This window comes from Magallana gigas, chromosome 3 (genome assembly GCF_963853765.1).
Source record: "Magallana gigas chromosome 3, xbMagGiga1.1, whole genome shotgun sequence".
Taxonomy (NCBI): domain Eukaryota; kingdom Metazoa; phylum Mollusca; class Bivalvia; order Ostreida; family Ostreidae; genus Magallana; species Magallana gigas.
This window is the reverse complement of record NC_088855.1, coordinates 34,791,504-34,813,613: the sequence shown is the minus strand read 5'-3', so window position 1 is coordinate 34,813,613 and position 22,110 is coordinate 34,791,504. Positions and strand designations below refer to the sequence as shown.

The following is a 22,110-nucleotide window of genomic DNA, read 5'->3' as shown; positions in this document are numbered from 1 at the left end:
AGATGAATAAGATATTCCTTTTTTGCTTATGTGCATAAGTTTTTGCATATACACTCGGGCTCGTGATTCTGAAGGAAATAAAATATGGCTGTCCAGGTTAAAAACAATCAATCGACTCCCAAAGAAAAATGCGATGTCTGTGCGTCTAGAACATTAAAGGAGTTTTTAAATACCGAGGTAATTAATATCAAAAAGTATATTTCATATTAAATTGCTTTGATATGAAATGTGCTTGCTGCAGTCTATGAATTTCGTGTATGATAATTTGCAAATCAGTCATACAGTAATATGTTTAACCGTTAATACGTGCATTATAATAACTTGACATAAGTTGTATATTGCTTTGCCACATATATATTAAAAAACCCCAGCACCTCTCAATAAAAAATACTGATTAAATTTGAAATTTATTGTATCATATTTTTGTGGAATTCATCAAAAACTGGGCGAATGCAGAACAATACATTGTCAATTAGACTTGTAATTCCGCTCCTCTACTATACGCTATACTATTGGTCAACATTTGAGGTCACTCTGAGATGACCCAGTACGGGATAATGTTAGATCTTGTATAGCATATCGTTGAGGAGCAGAATTACAAGTCTAATTTTAATTAGATTGTTACGTTGTCCCATTTCATGTAAATCTTTGTTTTCGTGCCTCCAACTACTAAAAAAGTTTTGCTTTTTCACTGGTATGACAATTAATAAAATGAAAAAAAGTTAATTTGAGTTAACCCACGATCAGTTATTTTTTTAGCATGTCTCTGGGTTTCTGACCAGTGATCATACATGTATCGGCTTTAAAGATATTGTATGTAGGCCTATAGACTATTTTTGTGAGCTATTTTCTTTGTTTTAGTTTTCCTGTTGTATGGTCTGTGAAGGCTACTACAGCTTCAACTTTGGACAACCAGTTTGCAGTACATGTCATTTATTTCTGTTCTCTTCCGACATTGACATTGAAGACGGTCAACAAGAGGTGTATGCAGAGGTGGTAAGTCACCAAACAAAAGTTCATTAATAAATTTAGTCAAATTGAATTTTTCTTTTATATTTGATGTAAAGGGTATGACTTTTAAATATTAGTAAGTCGCTAGAATAAGAGGCAATTATTTGTTAAGTTAGAACATTCTTATGTTGTCTTTTCTATATACTGGTACACAATAATGTAACAGTTTATATTAGTTGCATTGCCAGTTTTGTTATCATTGCATTAGCATAAAATCATTTTCCAAACATTTTGAAGAAGGATGACTCAGATGCTGACTCGGGTAATGAAGAGCCTGGTGTGGAGAGCGATTTTTACACCCCAAAGCCAAAACGTCCAACACTCCGAGTCAAACCGATTCCTCACAAACAAGATAAATTAGCAGAGCGGATTTCTCTGCTGACTGTAAGCACCAAGCAGGACCATGTACCAGAAGGACTGGTGGACTCCATACCACCGGAAGGTACAGATTTTTTGTTCTTGCTCTTCCTTTTTTTGCTTCATCTCATTCAAAATATCTCTTTAAATGATTTACAAGGAAAAGTGATTAATAATTTAACTTAAACAAAAACTGCCTAAAAAGACTCAACAAGATTATTGTTTGTGATAGAAAAATGCATGCAGTTTCTGAGAAAATGAAATTTTGTATTTTTCTTTTCTACATCAAACTGAATTAATATTGATTTTTGTAAAATTCAAAATGTTGAAGATAAATTATGATATACAAAAAATTGGCGTAACCACTTCCCCCTTTGGGTTATTGGAAAATCAAAACCAGATCGAATAAAGTCAAACTCAAACATCATAAACAATATCTTATTAAATTCAAACATATTGAAGTTAGAAAATGCTTCAGCATGTTGATAAATGATGATACATGTTCAAGGACATGTGTTTAGATATGAATACATGTATTAATATTTTGGTTATTTATTTCTTTTTGTAAATATATGAATGATAATTAATACTTGTATCGTCTTTATTGAGAGAGAATTTGATAGTTCCTTTATGGTCTCAGTGAAACATTTTTGGTTTGTTTGTAGTGCTATTGGTAGTGTTTAAGTACCTGGATGATATCTCCCTGTGGACTGCTGGCCGAGTTTGTACAAGATGGCGACAGATTCTAGATGGAGAAACCACCGATGCACAGTGGAAAGAGTTTTGTAAATTACGGTGGCCCTTGTTTTATCCACAGTACCGTGTTAAAAAATGGAAAACAATTTACACAAAATTGTAAGTACTCCCAGACTGCTAATTATACAAACACTTGTCTCTTGTAATTCTTGTTTTGTTTTGGTATCCATAATCATGTGTTACATAGCCATAAAACAAAAGGGCACAACCAAATTGTAAACTACACTGTACTAGTATTTTACCTATAAGTAAGATTCCTTAAGCATATTTTAAGATGAAGTACTGGTATATAGCATAAATGGAGTAGCTGTAATGGGGAAAGTTAGCATAAATTTGTTATTTTAATATGGCCTTTGTACCAGTTTATCATTGAAATAGTAGGATTATCTGCAGAAGTACACTGTTTCTAAAGATGTTTCATCAATTAAAAGTTTGTTTAATTTTAGTGAAAAATGCTTTACATTTATTTCATTTACAGGCTAGAAAGTTCTCCATGCAAATATTGTTTAGAGAGCATGATGTTACAGGTGAGATTATTTTTATTATCTCAAATTTTTCAGATTCTTTAGTAGTATTACATGTATTTGGAAAAAGTCTCATTTTGGCTTAAGAATTTGCTTTAAATTTGGGATAATAACTATTTGTGTCTGTTTGGGATAACTGAACCAGAAAATAGACAATGTATATACGTATAATGAGATGAAAAACAGGAAACAAGATGCCTTGTTGCTTTAGGTTTGTCAAATACTGAGGTTTTCTATCAGTTTTACCTACAAGGCACTTAATGTGTAAATAGCAATCCTTATCATGAATTGTACATAAACTAACATTAGAGAAAATATGTTGCACATGGTCACTACCACCTATTCATTATATTTATTGGGAATTCCAAAGAATTAGTCTGTCAAGTGCCATTGATATAATTCATTTGCATAAGAGACTGTTAGAATTGCAGGTTTAAGGGGGAAATAAAATATATTCGCTATGAATGTAATAATTCAGATACAAACTATGGGGGTGGGGTAACCTCTAAGCGGTTCCAAAAAAAACAATATTGATATTCTATAGCTTTATACAGCAACAACCAGAGAATGCCAGCACACCCTTTTTTGTTTAATATGTACTTTTATTAATTCTTTAGAGCACCCCACCCATTGAGGAAAACTCTTGGAGACACAGAAGGTTACGCAGTGAACTAAAGACCCTGAAGTCTGACCCCCCAGAGGGCATCAAAGCCACCCCCCTGGACAGACATTGCTGCCACTGGCAAGCCTCCATTACTGGTCCCCAGGGAAGTCCCTATGAAGGGGGACTATTTCTACTTTACTTACAAATACCACAAAGGTAAACTAATTACCAGCAAAAGTATATATTGACTACAATAACTGGTTCACATATAATGGGATGTTTTTGTTTTTTGTTTTTTTTTCTTCTTTTTTTTAACATGTTATTTTTGAGGATTGTGGTATAAAAGTGTGTCAAAATGCAGGTAAGTATTTTTTTTTAAGGATTAAGGAGGCTGGATAGTCAACAAATTAACCATCAGATTTACCTAAAAATTTAAGATGTGATTTGTTCAGCTATGAACTATTATAAACTATTATGTAGTTCAGATAATTCCAGATATTTTACCTTTTTGGGGGGTATTTTCTTATATTTTTATAAAGAGCTCTCTTTCTTAAGGAGATCAATACAGCCTAAAAAATGGCCCCAACCATCCAGCCCTCTTAAACATAAATCAAAACTTATGTTGACATATTTTTTCATCTGGAGGTGCTTTCTGAGATAGTGAACATTTTATGATGTGCCATATTTCAATAAATTTAGTGCTCTTGTTATCCCTGACAATTCAATATCCAGTTCAACTCTAGTTTTTATCTATCAATTGATCAAGTGTTAATAAAGAAGGCGAAAATTGAAATACATGTACTATAGGTTGTTAATACATGTATATTGTTATTTACAGCTATCCTATGAGACCACCAAAAGTGAGATTCATCACCAAAATATTTCATCCTAATATCAGCAGACATGGAGATGTAGGACTGGATTCCATTCACCATAACTGGAGCCTGGCCCTGACTATATCCAAAGTTCTTATCTCTATACAGTCTCTGTTGACAGACCCTTACTGTTTCGTGTGCATGGAACCAGAGATTGGAAAGTTGTACCTGACCGAGAGAGAACAGTTTAACAAAGTGGCAAAGTTGTGGACTTGGAAATATGCCATGCATGATTTTCTCTTTCCAATGAACATTGATTTGAATGCCGAGTTGTGAAAAATGTGCAATATTCAGTTGAGTTACTCAGAAATTTTATTTGTATGTGCTTCTTCCCATGCAAGACTTTTATAAAATAAATTTACAAAATGAAATTGAAAAGCAAATACGATACGAAATATATGTACTTTAAGGCTTATACATGTATCAAACACCATTGTTTTTTTAAGCCTGGTCTGAATGCAATGGTGGCTATATGTTGAAGAACAAGGTCAAATTCCTCGCATAAAACATGTTATAAGAAATGTTTTTTTTCAGAAATCTTTGAGTGTTCATCAGTATATAATATATTTATCTCTGGTGTACTGCTAAGAAAACATTTTCACTAACTTTTCTCTCTTTTTTTCATACAGCACTCAATAGATTGAATCTTGATTCAGATACTGTTTACATTACATGGTGTACTAATACATGTGAACCTGTTGGTTTCCTAACATTTTCGACTTATATTTATCTGAAAAATCTTAAATATATCGATTTATCAAAATTATCTAATCATGTGAAAAGGTATAAAAAGTCAATCGGACCATTGCTCGACCTTTTCCGTTAACTCGACTTGATGGAAAAGGCCTAACGATGTTCTGATTGATAAAAAGTAAGTGTTCCGGGTAAAAGCTTGCAATTTTCCAAAGAAATTAAAATTTAAGGCACAACGAGTCAGAAATCTCCCTCTTCATAACCACTGCCTTCCATTTCATGCGTTCGGAGCTGCATGGCAAAGTAAATACGACCACATTACGGGCTTCATATGAGCTACGGAGGAGATTGAACCATTTTAACAAGAGCTTGGACTTTGGGTAGTTGTGTTAAACAGCAATGTGACATAGGCTAGTCTATTTCATTGTCAGCCACTCAGCCATTGCTCTCTGAATCAACAAGATATGTCTGGCTTTTGAGCTAAGACTACGCAATCGGTGTATATTTCGCTTGAAACTGTGTCATTTTAAACTTGTTTTGACGCAAGAATTAGATAGCTTCGTCCTACTGAAAGTCCAAGTTCTTGTTAAAATGGTTCTGAAAGTAAGTCAACTCGATCCATTGTTGTAGATCAAATACTTTATTAATGTCTGTTTGATCTAAAATTTGGAAAGTCAAATCAGTATAAGACTAAAAGATAGTTGATCTTTCACAGCATGCGATTGACAAATCCTTACTCTCGGGAACATTTGTGTTTCCATACACCAACGTGTGGATTTAGAGGGGAAGGGGCGGATATAACACCCCCCCCCCCCGGGAAATTCAGATTTGTCCAATTCACACTGTAAAATTTCCGAGAGTATGTCTCTTAACTTAAAATATCCCTAGCCTCGGACCCCAACTCCCCGGAAAAATTTTCTGGATCCGCGCATGTAAAATATATAATATAAATTATGATATATAGTGTCAAATATCTTCTTAACAAGATTTGAAATTTCTCTGTGAAAAATTGTTAATCTCAATCCAATGATTTCATAGTTGTTCTTGTCTTGTTGAAAATGGTTGACCATTTGAGATCACCTTTGGCGACAATTTAATATATCCGTTGAAGAAAAAAATAGGTTTCAGATGTACAAGTTTATTTAAAGGTCTTTACTGAGGATGTAGTGTATTGCAGATACATGTATGTAATGGCAAGACATTTTTCATATTCTAGATTCAACAAACTTTAATGTTCTTTTTTATTAAACCCATTTTAAGCTGCAGTATAGGAATATAAAAAAATGAATTAATAACTAGGGCTAGTTGTAGTTTTATCCTAAGAATCGAGTTATTATCTTCACGAATTAGCGAATATACACTCTTGTTAAAGAGCAGAACAGATGTCGGAGCAGAACAGAGGAGAAATTAAAACAAAATATTTTTCAGTTTTATGCATTTCAAACCTCGGTTGGAAAATGTTCCAACATGTGTAAAGCAATTGCAATAACCAAAATAATCTTTGTGTGTTTGCCAAACGTGGAACTGTATAAAAAAGAAGGGGAACTTTATAATATTGGTCCAATACTATTTGACAGTAACGTTATACTGTTGGAAAATATTACTGAATTGTACACGTATGGCTTGGCTATTTTCTAAGTTATTGTAAAATTAAAATACAATGTTGACCTTTTGATGACATTAAACCAAAGGAGATAGAACCATTTTAACAAGGCCTTGGACTTTCAGTAGGTTGTAACTATCTATTTCTTGCGTCAAAACAAGTTTAAAATGACGCTGGTTTCAAGCGAAACAAAAACCAGACAAATCTTGTTGATTTCAAAGAGCCATGACTGAATGACAAGAGATGAAATACACATGCCTACGTCACAATGCTGTTTGACACAACTACCAAAAGTCCAAGCTCTTGTTAAAATGGTTCTTCAAACCTTGTTTGAAGAAGAAACACCTGACTTGCTTAGTACTTAGTATTTGAAATCTGTTTTCTGGATATTTTTGTAATCACAGAGAAACATTTGACATTGATATTATCATATTGAACCAAATAAGATGAATATTGCCATATGTGGGTTTTTGGTCTTCCTTAAATCTCATTAGTACCAAAAAACACAAAGAACACGTTGACCTGTTGATTACATCAGCTATGGTATGTACAGTCGCTTACAAGATTACATGAATTACTGTTATTCCATCTGGATACTAGCATTACATAGCAAATAGCTGTTGGTCTTAAGCGTCTGAATTCTATTAAAATTTCTCACAAATCAAATTTAATGAACTTTTGCATGACTTATCATTCCAAGATTTTTTGCGGTTTCTGTGTTTAGATATCTCCATACAATCCTCCCCACCAACATCATTAGGTTCTCCCGTGTTCCAGTCCAAGAAATCAAAGGTGGTTCCTGACGATACCCACACCCATTGACCTTCAGTGACGTCATCCTTACCTCCTGTCCAGTAATTAGCTATAAAAAAATAGATTATATTTGAAAACAAACGTAGCTTAATTTTATTTGAGATCGATCAATGTTTGAAATTTTACAAGAAATCAAACCTTCATCCTTTATCAGGCTCGATTTTAAAAAATCATTCTCCGCCTTAGTTTCTATTTCGACAAGTTTTGAACCATATGTCAAGCACTTCATCTTAAAAGATAAACAAAAAATAAATGCCACAATATTACTTTAAAATCTATATATACAGTTTTTAAACTCCGTTTAACTGCCTACAATTTCATAATTTTGAAAGTCAGACGTTAGTGGGGGGGGGGGGGGGGGGGGGTTAGTTACCGAGGCGTTCATCCATGACAGCTGCTGATGAAAAATAGTGTAACAGGAAGTCCCAAACATGCTCCACCCAGCAGGACACGTGACTCGTGTAGAAGGCGTGTCTAAAATTATACATAGATGTACAAGAAATAAAACATACAAGAAATGGACGAACATATACATGTAAGATAGAGAAAATGACATGAAATTTACTGACATGTACATTGTAGTAAATATTTCTACCTTTTTTTTCGAGTGTTAATATGCTTTGGATAAGTCTGGCCTATCTACTATTGAAAAAACCAAAGCTATGTGCCTGTTGTCATATTGTATATTCTGTATTGCCACACCCAGTGCATTTTAATTTTACAATATGTCACTGATATGTCACAGCATACACTATAGAAATCAAAATATCAATTCTTTTTATTCTCACATTTTATTACGTCTTTTAAAGGAAATTAGGTCTAATGATGAGTAGGTCACGTCAAATTTAACGAAGTCCAATTGTGTAAATTTTTATTCAGATAATCAAGCCTCTTATATTTCCAAACTTTCAAAATCAGATTTGCACTGATGCTCATTTTTCTACATAAAAAATGAAAATAAACGTATAATTACCTTTTGATAAACTGATGTTTTCTTTCAGTTCACTAATTTCAACCTGAAGGCGCTCCATCATTAACGCATTTTTTCGAATGTCCTCTAAGAGTACCAAAATTTAAATTGAAGTACATGCAAGATAAAGTAAAAGAGAAAATCAGTACTTTTACGTACATGTAGTTAACTAAAGGGTCGCTTGCAAGGATCAAATACTCAAAACAATAAAAAAAATATTAACTTTCGCTTTTTATTTTAATAAGAAAGTCAGATGTCAGTCCGGGAGAAAAAATTCTGGATGAATATTCTTTGGATCAGACGTCTTTTCTATTTGATTGCAAAGCAGTTTTATTTACTAAGAAGATTTTTTAAATCGAATAAGCAGGACTTTGCGGCAAAGTTTATAAACTTCCAGATTCCGACGCTCCTCAGTAGACACAGTTATATGCAAGTGAAGATGCCGCCATATAAAATGACAAAAGCAACAGCCAAAGCAGACGGCGAGGAGGTATTGGTGAAGCAGAATTTAAGGTCATTTAATTTCTTATGTACTTCCATCTCGAATAAAACATAACATTAACACTCCATTTTTCTATAGTATTTATTATTTTGTGCATTGACGTCCGATACAGAACGCAAGAAAGATATACATATTGTTTACAATCCCAAATTTAAAACAATCTTGATTTTAATTTGTCTTTGATATACCCATCCTTCACAGTTTCAGATGCCCACCTTCCATGTCTTTTAAACAATCTATTGGGTATACCGGAATTAGCATACACAATAGTACCCCCTGCCCTTAGACTATGTAAACCATATTTTCAAATATCGGGGACAAAACATTCAAACGCTTCTATAAATAGTTCTCTCATTCTTGTATATGTCAAAGCTTTATTTCCATTCCGAACTTTATACCCCGATTTAGTCTTACTCATGTTACGAAAAATGAAATCGGAACAATTTGATGAAAATCCACACCATTTGAAAAACATTTCTAAAGGACTATGTGCAGTTTTATGCATTTTTTGCCACCAAAATCAAAGTTTTAGAAAGAGCTTTAAAAATAAGGTGAAAGATAGTTAAAATCATATTGGAAATAAAGGTGTAAAAGGTTATCGCCACAGTGACGTCATAATAATATTGAAATGACGGCATAAAGATTGCATTATTTTGAGGAATTGATGTTCTGTGGCAAAATATGGGTGTTTTCCGATGATTTTTCGACTGGAAAACATCGAGCGCAGGCTTGCTCAAGTACCATTTTTTAGTATAATGTGTATTATTATCTGATGAAAAATATATGTTAAAATCGCACTTGAGCAGACCTGCACTTTATACTTCCGAATGCAAAATATAGAGCAAAAATGAGAATATTTTCATATGTTTGCACATTTGCGGGAATTAGGTCATTTAGGTTACGTCATTGATAAACACCGAATTAGCAATGATGAGTAACATCAAGATTAAAGTTAAAGGCATCCTCTATTCAATGATTTGTGAAGATTTTATTTTTATACGATACTATTTAAAAATTGGTTGAAATCGGGGGCAGATATTTGACCATACCGAACATAGTCCTTTTTTACAGGACACATTTCACTTACAGTTCTAGCAATCACCACCCATTGCCAGTTTCTGTAAATATCAGTTTTACTTCTCTCAATAAAAATTGTCATATGACTTTCCTCAAATTTCACATCTGAACATCTTATGTTCAAAAGCTCATTGCTTCTTAAAAACCAGCACTCCTGAACCTCTGCGTTGAAAACGTACTGGATTTTGTTCCCTTTAGACTTCCAAGATATTTCGCTTTCACCCTTGAATTTCTTCAATTCAGAACTTACAAATATTTGCACCTTGGATCTCCTGTCTTAAAGTAGATAATTTGTTGTTCACATACTCTTAAATGTCTTCTTTTTGAGAATTAAGCTCCGCCAAGACATCGGCAATGGATACCTAGAGCAACTTTCTCGTGCCATCCAGAATCGTCAGAATGAAAACTACTCGAACATACTCTACCCGTGATCACTTTCGAACCCCGCCTACCTCATGAATATTCATCATTACCACAAAAAAATATTTTCAATCTAAATCACTACGTTCAAACGAAAGAAAATATATTGTGGTGTGAAACAGATATGATTATACAGTGTATATATATTAGTTTACATAAGACACGTTGAGCAACATCCTCATATGGTAGCAAAACACACTAATTAACAGCTGCAACTTATCTTTCAACCTTTAAGAATCGTGCATCACTTTTGCGAATACATAAAACGTTGTAAAACGTTCGCACTTATGTTCTTACGTTGCACGACAATAATTTGAATCGCATTTGGTCGCGTCTGAATAGTGTGCATGTTCACTATTGTGAGGAGACTTGACGCGACCTCGAAAACGTATGCAAAGAATGCGAAAGTTCGTGCAACGTATAAGAGAGGTGGTGTGACGCTTATAAATTCCTATCACAAAGTGTTGCAATGTGTTCGTGCGCCAATTGTGAAGGGGGCTTCAATGTTGTATGCGTAAAAAGATGATGGTGAATTGTGTGTGTGTGGGGGATAAATTATAGTGAAGTTTGACATAAAGAACAAAATTTAGAGATACATTTACGACGCACTGGTTTTAGATTAAAAATTTTGCTATTTTCCCCAGTCAGCTGCAATAAAAAGATTTAAGGCCACGTACATGTATTTATCATCCATTTCTGTATAATTCATCCCTGCCCGCTCTTGTAAAAATCAAGTCATGCAGATGCATGGATTTTTTTTATTTTAAAGAATAGGTTAGGAAAGTAATAAAGAAAGAAATTGGACACAGTATACATGTATTTAAAAAAGAAATGAAGAAAACACTATCTTTCAACATATTAAGCATTGTATCATAATAAGGTGTAAATTGTTAATTCCCGGGCTTGCGCAGAATATCATCAGGTATACTAGTTAACTTATGGTTTGAAAATCATTCGAGTTACCTTAATACTGAAATACGTGTTAACTTTCTGATTAAATTGAAACAAAAGGAGGCTCGTAGTTCTGTAATTTGTACTATACATCTCTATGTACATTATTTATTATTACTTAACATAATCATGGAATAAATTGTTAGAAAGAACACCTGTTTTGCGTAGTATTTGAAATCTGTTTTTTTTCTTCAATTTTGTATATTTTTCTCATTCACATTGATAGAATCATACTAAATCTCTAAATAAGATGATGAGTATTTAATACAGTTGTTTGTCTTTCTTTAAAATAATATTTTTTTTCAAAGACCAAAAACATCAAAATATATTGACAGAAGATAATCTTCATTCAAAGTTTTAGCTATGTACAGTCGCTTACAAGATCACGCGTGTAACCGTTTATCCATCTGGATACTAGTACTAGATAGCAAATGGCTGTTGCTTCTAGATTTCTGAGTTTTATAAAACTTTCTCACAAATAAATTTCAATGATTTTTCGCAAGAGTTATCATTCCAAGATTTTTTGCGTTTTCTGTGTTTAGATATCTCCATACAATCCTCCCCACCAGCATTATTGGGTTCTGCCGTGTTCCAGTCCGAGAAACCAAAGGTGGTTCCTGACGATACCCACACCCATTGACCCTCAGTGATGTCATCCTTACCTCCTGTCCAGTAAATAGCTATAAAATAAAAGATAAATTACATTTAAAACAAACAAACATACATGGCTTAATTGCATTTGATTTTGACCAGTGTTTGAAATTTTACAATGAATCAAACCTTCATCCTTTATCAGGCTAGATTTTAAAAAGTCATTCTCCGCCCTACTTTCAATTTCGAACCGTTTGTCAAGCACTTCATCTTAAATGATAAACAAAAAATAAATGCCACAGTATTACTTTTAAAATCTATATACAGTTTTGAAACTCCATTAAACTGTCTACAATTTCATAATTTTCGAAAGTCAGGGGGCCGAGAAGGTAGTTACCGAGGCGTTCCTCCATGACAGTTGCTGTTGAAAAATAGTGTAACAGGAAGTCCCAAACATGCTCCATCCAGCAGGACACGTGACTCGTGTAGGGGGCGTGTCTAAAATTATACACAGATGTACAAGAAATAAAACATACAAGAAATGGACGAACATATACATGTAAGATAGAGAAAATGACCTGAAATTTACTGACATGTACATTGTAGTAACAGGGTCAAGTCTTTCTACCTTTTTTCCAGTATCAAGATGCTTTGGGTAATTCTGGCCCCTTTACTATTGAAAAAACCAATGCTATGTGCCTACTGCCATATTGTAAATTCTGTATTGCCACAAACCCAGTATTTTTAAATTTTACACTATGACACTGACATCACACAACGTACACTGTAGAAATCAAATTATCAATTCTTTTTATTTTCACATTTTATTACATCTTTTAAAGGAAATTAGGTCTAATGATGAATAGGTCACGTCAAATTTAAAGAAGTCCAATTGTATACATTTTTATTCAGATAATCAAGCCACTTGGCTTTCCAAACTTTCAAAATCAGGTTTGCACTGATGTTCATTTTTCTACATAAAAAAAATGAAAATAAACGTATAATTACCTTTTGATAAACTGATGTTTTCTTTCAGTTCACTAATTTCAACCTGAAGGCGCTCAATCATTAACGCATTTTTTCTAATTTCCTCTAAGAGTACAAAAATTTAAAATGAAGTACATGCAAGATAAAGTAAAAGAGAAAATCAGTACTTTCACGTACATGTAGTTAACTAATGGGTCGCTTGCAAGGATCAAATACTCAAAACATTAAACAATATTAACTTTCGCTTTTTATTTAAATAAGAAAGTCAGATGTCAGTCCGGGAGAAAAAAAATACTCTGGATGAATATTCTTTGGATCAGACGTCTTTTCTTTTTGATTGCAAAGCAGTTTTATTTACTACGAAGATTTTTTTAAATCGAATAAGCAGGATCTTGCGGCATCACAAATTCCTTATTCATATAAATACATTCATGACGTCAATATTTGGATTAGCATATGAATATATGTTTATACAATGTACCTTTATTTGACATTTCTTTGAAATTTTATAAGATTAAGAGACTAAACATATGCTTTACCTTTCAAAGATACAGCAGCATCTGCTTGTTTAAAAACTACTTCAAATAAGCTCGTTACATTTTGCTTCATGTTTTGGAGGTTTTCAGAATACTCTTTGGTTACGTTTTGCAAACTTTCAACAAAAACCCTTTTAAGATTATCTTCTGAGTGATTAAGTTGTACAGAAATTTGTTGATGTATGACCGAGGTCGCATCACGCATTTCCTGCATTTTACCGTGCAGCTCTGAAGCGTTAGTAACCATCCACTCTTGCTCGCTTAACAGTATCTTCAATGTATCTCTCAGTTCTGTTATATTGTCTTTCTGGTCTGTGTATTTGTCCTGTAATGAGATCACTTCTGTATCCATTTGTTTGAATCGTTGTTCTCTGTCATCAATTGCGTTTGATAGATTTGTCATTTTATCCAAGAACATCGCTCTGTTTCCATGCACCAAAGATTCAGTTCTGGATACGTGATTTGACAATTCTCTTCTAAGCTCTGTAACTGAGTTTATTGTTCGTTGTTGATCTTCATCTAATGCATTTATAGTATTTTTTATCCCTTTGAAATCATCTGACCATTCTTGATTTTGAGCTGCCGTTATTTTTGCTATGTCTTTTTTAAACTCGATAAATCTTTCGAGAAATATATTTCGAACAAGTCTGTTCACATTAGTAGGAATGTCCATGCACACGTTTGGGTACACAGTTTGTGCTGAACAATAGTTGAACAAGCCATATAGTAACTGAAACAGAATCAACTTTTTCATCGTTTTGATTTTGACGCGCATCACAATACAAAAAATCCTGTTAATAAATCCATCTGAATGTTTCTGACAATATATATATATATATATATATATATATATATATATATATATATATATATATATATATATATATATATATATATATACACACCATACTTAAAGTTAAGTGTTCAACTTATATGTCTGTATTTAGTTTCTGAACTTTCAAAAATCGGGGGGGGGGGGATACAAGTTTCATGTAGACCAATGCAATAAATTTTGTTCATATTAACAGATACAAGGATGTTTCTTATGCCACATGCAAAATCAGTCACATAACAATACTTATCAAGGTATGTTATGGGGTTTTTTTTTGGTTTCGTTTCTTGTATGCAAATTGGGTTTGCAAGTTATGAATTTAGCAAACTGTAAAGAACCAAGAAAAGGATCAATAGCAAAACATGATATTCATATTTATTAAGAAATATTTCTACAAAGAAAATTTCAACAATCTTTTCTATTCAAAATAAATTTAAGTTGTGATGATTTTCAGTAGCGTGTCACACAACCACTTGTTTAAAGTCCACAAAAGGGCTGAATATCAAGTTATTAAACGCTAGCCTTAATCCTCTTAGGAGACATCTCATGATGCTTCATAGTTGCACGAATTCAATAGTTATTTTGCCCATCCATTTTTTATATATGAAATACTAATTCCATCAAACACTAGATTCCTAATTCTAATTGCTTTATAAAACGATATTGAGAGAGAGAGAGAGAGAGAGAGAGAGAGAGAGAGAGAGAGAGAGAGAGAGAGAGAGAGCTTCTGATGCTCGCAATATTATGTTCGTGTTAACTTGCGTTAAGTGTGATATAACTAAGCAGGAACCGTGTTGCAAAATGAGGGCACATGTGTACTTTCAGATATGTAAAAAAAAAAAATAGATGCACTGCAATAGATCATTAATGCTTATAAGATTTTGGATAATAAAAATACTCTAGAAAGTGAAATAAAAAGAACAGATGTTTGTGAGTATTTTCCTTTCATTTGAACAATTAAGAAAATCGGGTTTGAAATTTTACTGTAGATTTGATGGGTTCTTGTTTGACCACCCAACTTTCTAATAGTGAATTGTGTGTTGCGTGTTAATAAAACATGTTTAGTAAATATAAAGAATTGTCACATATAAGTTAAGACTCCATGTATTTCGTTATTTTAGAAGTGGCGTAGCTACCATGTATGCTTATATGCCTGAGCATGCACATCATTTGGGAAAAAGGGGAAGAAATACATCTGTAGTCAACCATGACAACAGACAGGCTTCTTCACTAGCGAAGATTCACATAGACAGGGAAAAAGACATCAACATCCCAGCGGTTATCGACAAATTTATCAATGCTAAACAAAGACGTCTTAGGTACCAAATATAGACACGCAATGTGGTCCTACAGTACCATATTAAAGAAACAGTACACAAGCATGTACCTAAAAATGGCCCCAACCATCCAGCCCTCTTAAACATCAATCAAAACTTATGTTGACATATTTTTTCATCTGGAGGTGCTTTCTGAGAAAGTGAACATTTTATGATGTGCCATATTTCAATAAATTTAGTGCTCCTGTTATCCCATGACAATTCAATATCCAGTTCAACTCTAATTTTTATCTATCAATTGATCAAGTGTTAATAAAGAAAACGAAAATTGAAATACATGTACTATAGGTTGTTATTACATGTATATTGTGATTTACAGCTATCCTATGAGACCACCAAAAGTGAGATTCATCACCAAAATATTTCACCCTAATATCAGCAGACATGGAGATGTAGGACTGGATTCCATTCATCATAACTGGAGCCTGGCCCTGACTATATCCAGAGTTTTTATCTCTATACAGTCTCTGTTGACAGACCCTTACTGTTTTGTGTGCATGGAACCAGAGATTGGAAAGTTGTACCTGACCGAGAGAGAACAGTTTAACAAAGTGGCAAAGTTGTGGACTTGGAAATATGCCATGCAGGATTTTCTCTTTCCAATGAACATTGATTTGAATGCCGAGTTGTGAAAAACCTGCAATATTCCGTTGAGTTACTCAGAAATTTTATTTGTATGTGCTTCTTCCCATGTGAAACTTTTATAAAATAAATTTACAAAATGAAATTGAAAAGCAAATACGATACGAAATATATGTACTTTAAGGCTTTTACAAGTATCAAACACCATTGTTTTTTTTTAAGCCTTGTCCGAATGCAATGGTGGCTATATGTTGAAGAACAAGGTCAAATTCCTCGCATATAACATGTTATAAGAAATGTCTTTTTTCAGAAATCTTTGAGTGTTCATCAGTATATAATTCATTTATCTCTGGTGTACTGTCAAGAAAACATTTTCACTAACTTTTCTCTCTCTTTTTTATACAGCACTCAATAGATTGAATCTTGATTTAGATCCTGTTTACATTACATGGTGTAATAGTACATGTGAACCTGTTGGTTTCCTAACATTTTCGACTTATATTTATCTGAAAAATCTTAAATATATCGATTTATCAAAATTATCTAATCATATGAAAAGGTATAAAAAGTCAATCGGAACATTGCTCGGCCTTTTCCGTTAACTCGACTTGATGGAAAAGGCCGAACGATGTTCCGATTGATAAAAAGTAAGTGTTCCGGGTAAAAGCTTGCAACTTTCCAAAGAAATTAAAATTTAAGGCACAACGAGTCTGAAATCTATCGAAATCTCCCTATTCATAACCACTGCCTTCCATTTCATGCGTTCGGAGGCTGCATGGCAAAGTAAATACGACCATATTACGGGCTTCATATGAGCTACGGAGGAGATTGAACCATTTTAACAAGAGCTTGGACTTTGGGTAGTTGTAGTAAACAGCAATGTGACGAAGGCTAGTCTATTTCATTGTCAGCCACTCAGCCATTGCTCACTAAATCAACAAGATTTGTCTGGCTTTTGAGCTAAGACTACGCAATCGGTGCATATTTATCTTGAAACTGTGTCATTTTTAACTTGTTTTGACGCAAGAATTAGATAGCTTCGTCCTACTGAAAGTCCAAGTTCTTGTTAAAATGGTTCTAAAAGTAAGTCAACTCGATCCATTGTTGTAGATCAAATACTTTATTAATATCTGTTTGATCTAAAATTTGGAAATTCAAATCAGTATAAGACTAAAAGATAGTTGATCTTTCACAGCATACGATTGACAAATCCTTATTATCGGGAACATTTGTCAATCTCAATCCAATGATTTCATAGTTGTTCTTGTCTTGTTGAAAATGGTTGATTATTTGAGATCACCTTGGGCGACAATTTAATATATCCTTTGAAGAAAAAAATAGGTTTCAGATGTACAAGTTTATTTAAAGGTCTTTACTGAGGATGTAGTGTATTGCAGATACATGTATGTAATGGCAAGACATTTTTCATATTCTAGATTCAACTTAATGTTCTTTTTTATTGAACCCATTTTTAGGTGCAGTATAGGAATATAAAAATGAATTAATAACTAAGGTTAGTTGTAGTTTTATCCTAAGAATTGAGTTCTTATCTTCACGAATTAGCAAATATACACTCTTGTTAAAGAGCAGAACGGATGTCGGAGCAGAACAGAGGAGAAATTAAAACAAAATATTTTCAGTTTTATGCATTTTAAACCTCGGTTGGAAAATGTTCCAACATGTGTAAAGAAATTGCAATAACCAAAATAATCTTTGTGTGTTTGCCAAACGTGGAACTGTATAAAACAGAAGGGGAACTTATAATATTGGTCCCATAATATTTGACAGTAACGTTATACTGTTGGAAAATATTACTGAATTGTACACGTATGGCTTGGCTATTTTCTAAGTTATTGTAAAATGAAAATTCAATGTTGACCTTTTGATGACATTAAACCAAAGGAGATAGAACCATTTTAACAAAGCCTTGGACTTTCAGTAGGTTGTAACTATTTCTTGCGTCAAAACAAGTTTAAAATGACGCTGGTTTCAAGCGAAACAAAAGCCAGACAAATCTTGTTGATTTCAAAGAGCCATGACTGAATGACCAGAGATGAGATACACATGCCTACGTCACAATGCTGTTTGACACAACTACCAAAAGTCCAAGCTCTTGTTAAAATGGTTCTTCAAACCATTGTTTGAAGAAGAAACACCTGACTTGCTGAGTACTTAGTATTTGAAATCTGTTTTCTGGATATTTTTTAATCACAGAGAAACATTTGACATTGATATTATCATATTGAACCAAATAAGATGAGTATTGCTATATGTCGGTTTTTGGTCTTTCTTAAATCTCATTAGTACCAAAAAACACAAAGAACATTTTGACCTGTTGATTACTTTAACTATGGTATGTACAGTCGCTTACAAGATCACATGAATTACTGTTATTCCATCTGGATACTACCATTATATAGCAAATAGCTGTTGGTCTTAAGCGTCTGAATTCTATTAAAATTTCTCACAAATCAAATTTAATGAACTTTTGCATGACTTATCATTCCAAGATTTTTTGCGGTTTCTGTGTTTAGATATCTCCATACAATCCTCCCCACCAACATCATTGGGTTCTCCCGTGTTCCAGTCAAAGAAATCAAAGGTGGTTCCTGACGATACCCACACCCATTGACCTTCAGTGACGTCATCCTTACCTCCTGTCCAGTAATTACCTATAAAATAAAAAATAGATTATATTTGAAAACAAACGTAACTTAATTGTATTTGATTTCGATCAATGTTTGAAATTTTACAAGAAATCAAACCTTCATCCTTTATCAGGCTAGATTTTAAAAAATCATTCTCCGCCTTAGTTTCTATTTCGACAAGTTTTGAACCGTATGTCAAGCACTTCATCTTAAAAGATAAACAAAAAATAAATGCCACAATATTACTTTAAAATCTATATATACAGTTTTGAAACTCCATTAAACTGCCTACAATTTCATAATTTTGAAAGATGTTAGTGGGGGGGGGGGGGGTTAGTTACCGAGGCGTTCATCCATGACAGCTGCTGATGAAAAATAGTGTAACAGGAAGTCCCAAACATGCTCCACCCAGCAGGACATGTGACTCGTGTAGAAGGCGTGTCTAAAATTAAACATAGATGTACAAGAAATAAAACATACAAGAAATGGACGAACATATACATGTAAGATAGAGAAAATGACATGAAATTTACTGACATGTACATTGTAGTAACAGGGCCAAATATTTCTACCTTTTTTGTCGAGTGTTAAGGTGCTTTTGGATAAGTCTGGCCTATCTACTATTGAAAAAACCAAAGCTATGTGCCTTTTGTCATATTGTATATTCTGTATTGCCACACCCAGTGCATTTTAATTTTACAATATGACACTGATATGTCACAACATACACTATAGAAATCAAAATATCAACTCCTTTTATTCTCACATTTTATTATGTCTTTTAAAGGAAATTAGGTCTAATGATGAGTAGGTCACGTCAAATTTAACGAAGTCCAATTGTGTAAATTTTTATTCAGATAATCAAGCCTCTTGGATTTCAAAACTTTCAAAATCAGGTTTGCACTGATGCTCATTTTTCTACATAAAAAAATGAAAATAAACGTATAATTACCTTTTGATAAACTGATGTTTTCTTTCAGTTCACTAATTTCAACTTGAAGGCGCTCCATCATTAACGCATTTTTTCTAATTTCCTCTAAGAGTACAAAAAATTAAAATGAAGTACATGCAAGATAAAGTAAAAGAGAAAATCAGTACTTTCACGTACATGTAGACTAAAGGGTCGCTTGCAAGGATCAAATACTCAAAACATTAAAAAATATTAACTTTCGCTTTTTATTTAAATAAGAAAGTCAGATGTAAGTCCGGGAGAAAAAAATACTCTGGATGAATATTCGTTGGATCAGACGTCTTTTCTATTTGACTGCAAAGCAGTTTTATTTATTAAGAAGATTTTTTAATCGAATAAGCAGGACCTTGCGGCATCACAAATTTCTTATTCATATAAATACATTTATGACGTCAATATTTGGATTAGTTTGGATTCGCTCATATGAATATATGTTTATACCTTTATTTTGACATTTCTTTGAAATTTTATGAGATTAAGAGGCTAAATATATGCTTTACCTTTCAAAGATACAGCAGCATCTGCTTGTTTAAAAACTACTTCAAATAAGCTCGTTACATTTTGCTTCATGTTTTGGAGGTTTTCAGAATACTCTTTGGTTACGTTTTGCAAACTTTCAACAAAAAACCTTTTAAGATTATCGTCTGTGTGATTAAGTTGTTCAGAAACTTGTCGATGTATGACCGAGGTCGCGTCACGCATTTCCTGCATTTTACCGTGCAGCTCTGAAACGTTAGAGACCATCCACTCTTGCTCGCTTAACAGTATCTTCAATGTATCTCCCAAATCTGTTATGTTGTCTTTCTGGTCTGTGTATTTGTCCTGTAATGAAATCACCTCTGTATCCATAAGTTTGAATTGTTGTTCTCTATCATCAATTGCGTTTGATAGATTTGTCATTTTCTCCAAGAACATCGCTCTGTTTCCATGCACCAGAGATTCAGTTCTGGATACGTGATTTGACAATTCTCTTCTAAGCTCTGTAACTGAGTTTATTGTTCGTTGTTGATCTTCGTCTAATGCATTCATAGTATTTTTTGTCTCTTTGAAATCATCTGACCATTTCCAATTTTGAGCTGCCGTTATTTTTGCTATGTCTTTTTTAAACTCGATAAATCCTTCGAGAAATATATTTCGAACAATTCTGTTTAAATCTGTAGGAATGTCCATGCACACGTTTGGGTACACAGTTTGTGCTGAACAATAGTTGAACAAGCCATATAGAAACTGAAACAGAATCAACTTTTTCATCGTTTCGATTTTGGTGCGCATCACAATAAAAAGAAATCCTGTTAATAAATTCATCTGAATGTTTCTGACAATATTTATATACCATACTTAAAGTTAAGTGTTCAACTTATATGTCTGTATTTAGTTTCTGAACTTTCAAAAACTTGGGGGGGGGGATACAAGTTTCATGTAGACCAACGCAATAAATTGTGTTCATATTAACAGATACAAGGATATTTCTAATGCCACATGCAAACTCAGACACATAACAATACTTATTAATGTATGTTGTCATACAACCACTTGTTTCAAGTGCACAAAAGGACTGAATATCACGTAATTAAAAGCAAGCCTTAAAGGAGTCATCTTATGATGCTTCATAGTTGCACGAATTCAATAAAGTTATTTTGCCCACTCATTTTTTTTAATATGAAATACTAATTCCATCAAACACTAGATTCCTAATCCTAATTGCTTTATAAAACGAGAGAGAGAGAGAGAGAGAGAGAGAGAGAGAGAGAGAGAGAGGTGCTTCTGATGCCTATATGTTTGTGTTAACTTGCGATAAAGCTGCTTGGTCAGATTTTTTTTTGTAATTGCACTATCAAATAATTTTCCATACAAACCATTTATCTTAGAAAGTTATGGCTTTCTCCTATTTACACCAGCAAAATCGGTCTCCTTTCAAAGTTAGAAATATTCAAGTTAATAAAAATAACTACCTTTTGGGAAAACGAGAAAACAAAAACAAAATGCATCATGGGATGTTTAGAAAAGAAAACCGTTGGTTTCGTCCCCCGAATGATTGGGATTATTAAACTCGCATGATATGCATCAGTTGTACACAAAGCAAACTTCAGAAATTTTAGCAAACAAAACATACATAGGTTTGTTCGCAATTTGCCTGAACATTACGACCTTTATTTATAGCGATGTCAAAGTCGTAACATAACCGTACCCGTCTTTGCTTCAGGGTGAATTTTCATAAGAGGTGAAATAACACAATACCTTTTTTTGCCGTTTGTTTTGTTAGCAAATTATGTACATAATTTGTTTTTATTGAAATTTGGTTTAATTGACTGGGAAAAATACTGCAATTTGTATTATTATACATATACTTAGCACTGAAAACCATCGTTTAAAAACGTGCACAAAATTTGATATAAACCAAGCAGCTTTTATTAATTAAATGTGATACAACTAAGCAGGAACCGTGTTGCAAACTGGAAACTTACTTAGAG

General features: G+C 33.2%; 3 protein-coding genes across 7 annotated transcripts; 1 reads left to right on the top strand and 2 right to left on the bottom strand.

Moving 5' to 3' along the window:
- Positions 1 to 21: 21 nt before the first annotated feature.
- Positions 22 to 16,194, top strand: LOC105348576 (uncharacterized). Of its 3 annotated transcripts, none has more exons than XM_066079426.1 (7): positions 22 to 177; positions 862 to 996; positions 1,249 to 1,453; positions 2,034 to 2,223; positions 2,603 to 2,651; positions 3,266 to 3,468; positions 15,759 to 16,194. In XM_066079426.1, the coding sequence occupies exons 1-7, from the start codon at positions 85 to 87 to the stop codon at positions 16,069 to 16,071; spliced, it is 1,188 nt and encodes a 395-aa protein (XP_065935498.1). In that variant the 5' UTR covers positions 22 to 84; the 3' UTR covers positions 16,072 to 16,194. The 3 variants fall into 3 exon arrangements, with proteins under 3 accessions (XP_065935498.1, XP_034337592.1, XP_034337591.1); XM_034481701.2 differs by lacking the exon at positions 15,759 to 16,194 and adding an exon at positions 4,091 to 4,498 and having other exon boundaries at positions 1,252 to 1,453; XM_034481700.2 differs by lacking the exon at positions 15,759 to 16,194 and adding an exon at positions 4,091 to 4,498.
- Positions 6,036 to 8,371, bottom strand: LOC136273828 (lithostathine-like). Its single transcript, XM_066079430.1, has 4 exons — positions 8,210 to 8,371; positions 7,610 to 7,710; positions 7,375 to 7,465; positions 6,036 to 7,285 (listed from the first exon to the last, which is right to left on the bottom strand). Exons 1-4 carry the CDS (start codon positions 8,268 to 8,270, stop codon positions 7,068 to 7,070), a joined length of 471 nt encoding a protein of 156 aa, XP_065935502.1. The 5' UTR covers positions 8,271 to 8,371; the 3' UTR covers positions 6,036 to 7,067.
- On the bottom strand, positions 10,938 to 21,075 carry LOC105322874 (low affinity immunoglobulin epsilon Fc receptor). Of its 3 annotated transcripts, XM_066079424.1 has the most exons (6): positions 20,140 to 21,069; positions 19,622 to 19,705; positions 19,011 to 19,111; positions 18,847 to 18,877; positions 11,937 to 11,996; positions 10,939 to 11,836 (listed from the first exon to the last, which is right to left on the bottom strand). In XM_066079424.1, exons 1-6 carry the CDS (start codon positions 20,942 to 20,944, stop codon positions 11,616 to 11,618), a joined length of 1,302 nt encoding a protein of 433 aa, XP_065935496.1. In that variant the 5' UTR covers positions 20,945 to 21,069; the 3' UTR covers positions 10,939 to 11,615. The 3 variants fall into 3 exon arrangements, with proteins under 3 accessions (XP_065935497.1, XP_065935496.1, XP_011420077.4); XM_066079425.1 differs by lacking the exon at positions 19,622 to 19,705 and having other exon boundaries at positions 10,938 to 11,836; positions 20,140 to 21,075; XM_011421775.4 differs by lacking the exons at positions 10,939 to 11,836; positions 11,937 to 11,996 and adding an exon at positions 17,309 to 18,693 and having other exon boundaries at positions 18,787 to 18,877; positions 20,140 to 21,057.
- Between the last annotated feature and the right edge of the window lie 1,035 nt (positions 21,076 to 22,110).

Bases quoted from the DNA above. Each gene is read 5' to 3' on its own strand.
- LOC105348576 (XM_066079426.1), top strand. From the start codon at position 85: ATGGCTGTCCAGGTTAAAAACAATCAATCGACTCCCAAAGAAAAATGC. The intron at 2,224-2,602 runs GTAAGTACTCCC...TTTCATTTACAG, and splicing joins AAAACAATTTACACAAAATT to GCTAGAAAGTTCTCCATGCA. The intron at 3,469-15,758 runs GTAAACTAATTA...TGTGATTTACAG, and splicing joins TACTTACAAATACCACAAAG to CTATCCTATGAGACCACCAA.
- LOC136273828 (XM_066079430.1), bottom strand. From the start codon at position 8,270: ATGATGGAGCGCCTTCAGGTTGAAATTAGTGAACTGAAAGAAAACATC. The intron at 7,711-8,209 runs GTAATTATACGT...GTATAATTTTAG, and splicing joins AAACATCAGTTTATCAAAAG to ACACGCCTTCTACACGAGTC. The intron at 7,286-7,374 runs GTTTGATTTCTT...ATTTTTTTATAG, and splicing joins GAGCCTGATAAAGGATGAAG to CTAATTACTGGACAGGAGGT.
- LOC105322874 (XM_066079424.1), bottom strand. From the start codon at position 20,944: ATGAATTTATTAACAGGATTTCTTTTTATTGTGATGCGCACCAAAATC. The intron at 19,706-20,139 runs GTAAAGCATATA...TTGTACTCTTAG, and splicing joins TGCTGCTGTATCTTTGAAAG to AGGAAATTAGAAAAAATGCG. The intron at 19,112-19,621 runs GTAATTATACGT...GTTTAATTTTAG, and splicing joins AAACATCAGTTTATCAAAAG to ACACGCCTTCTACACGAGTC.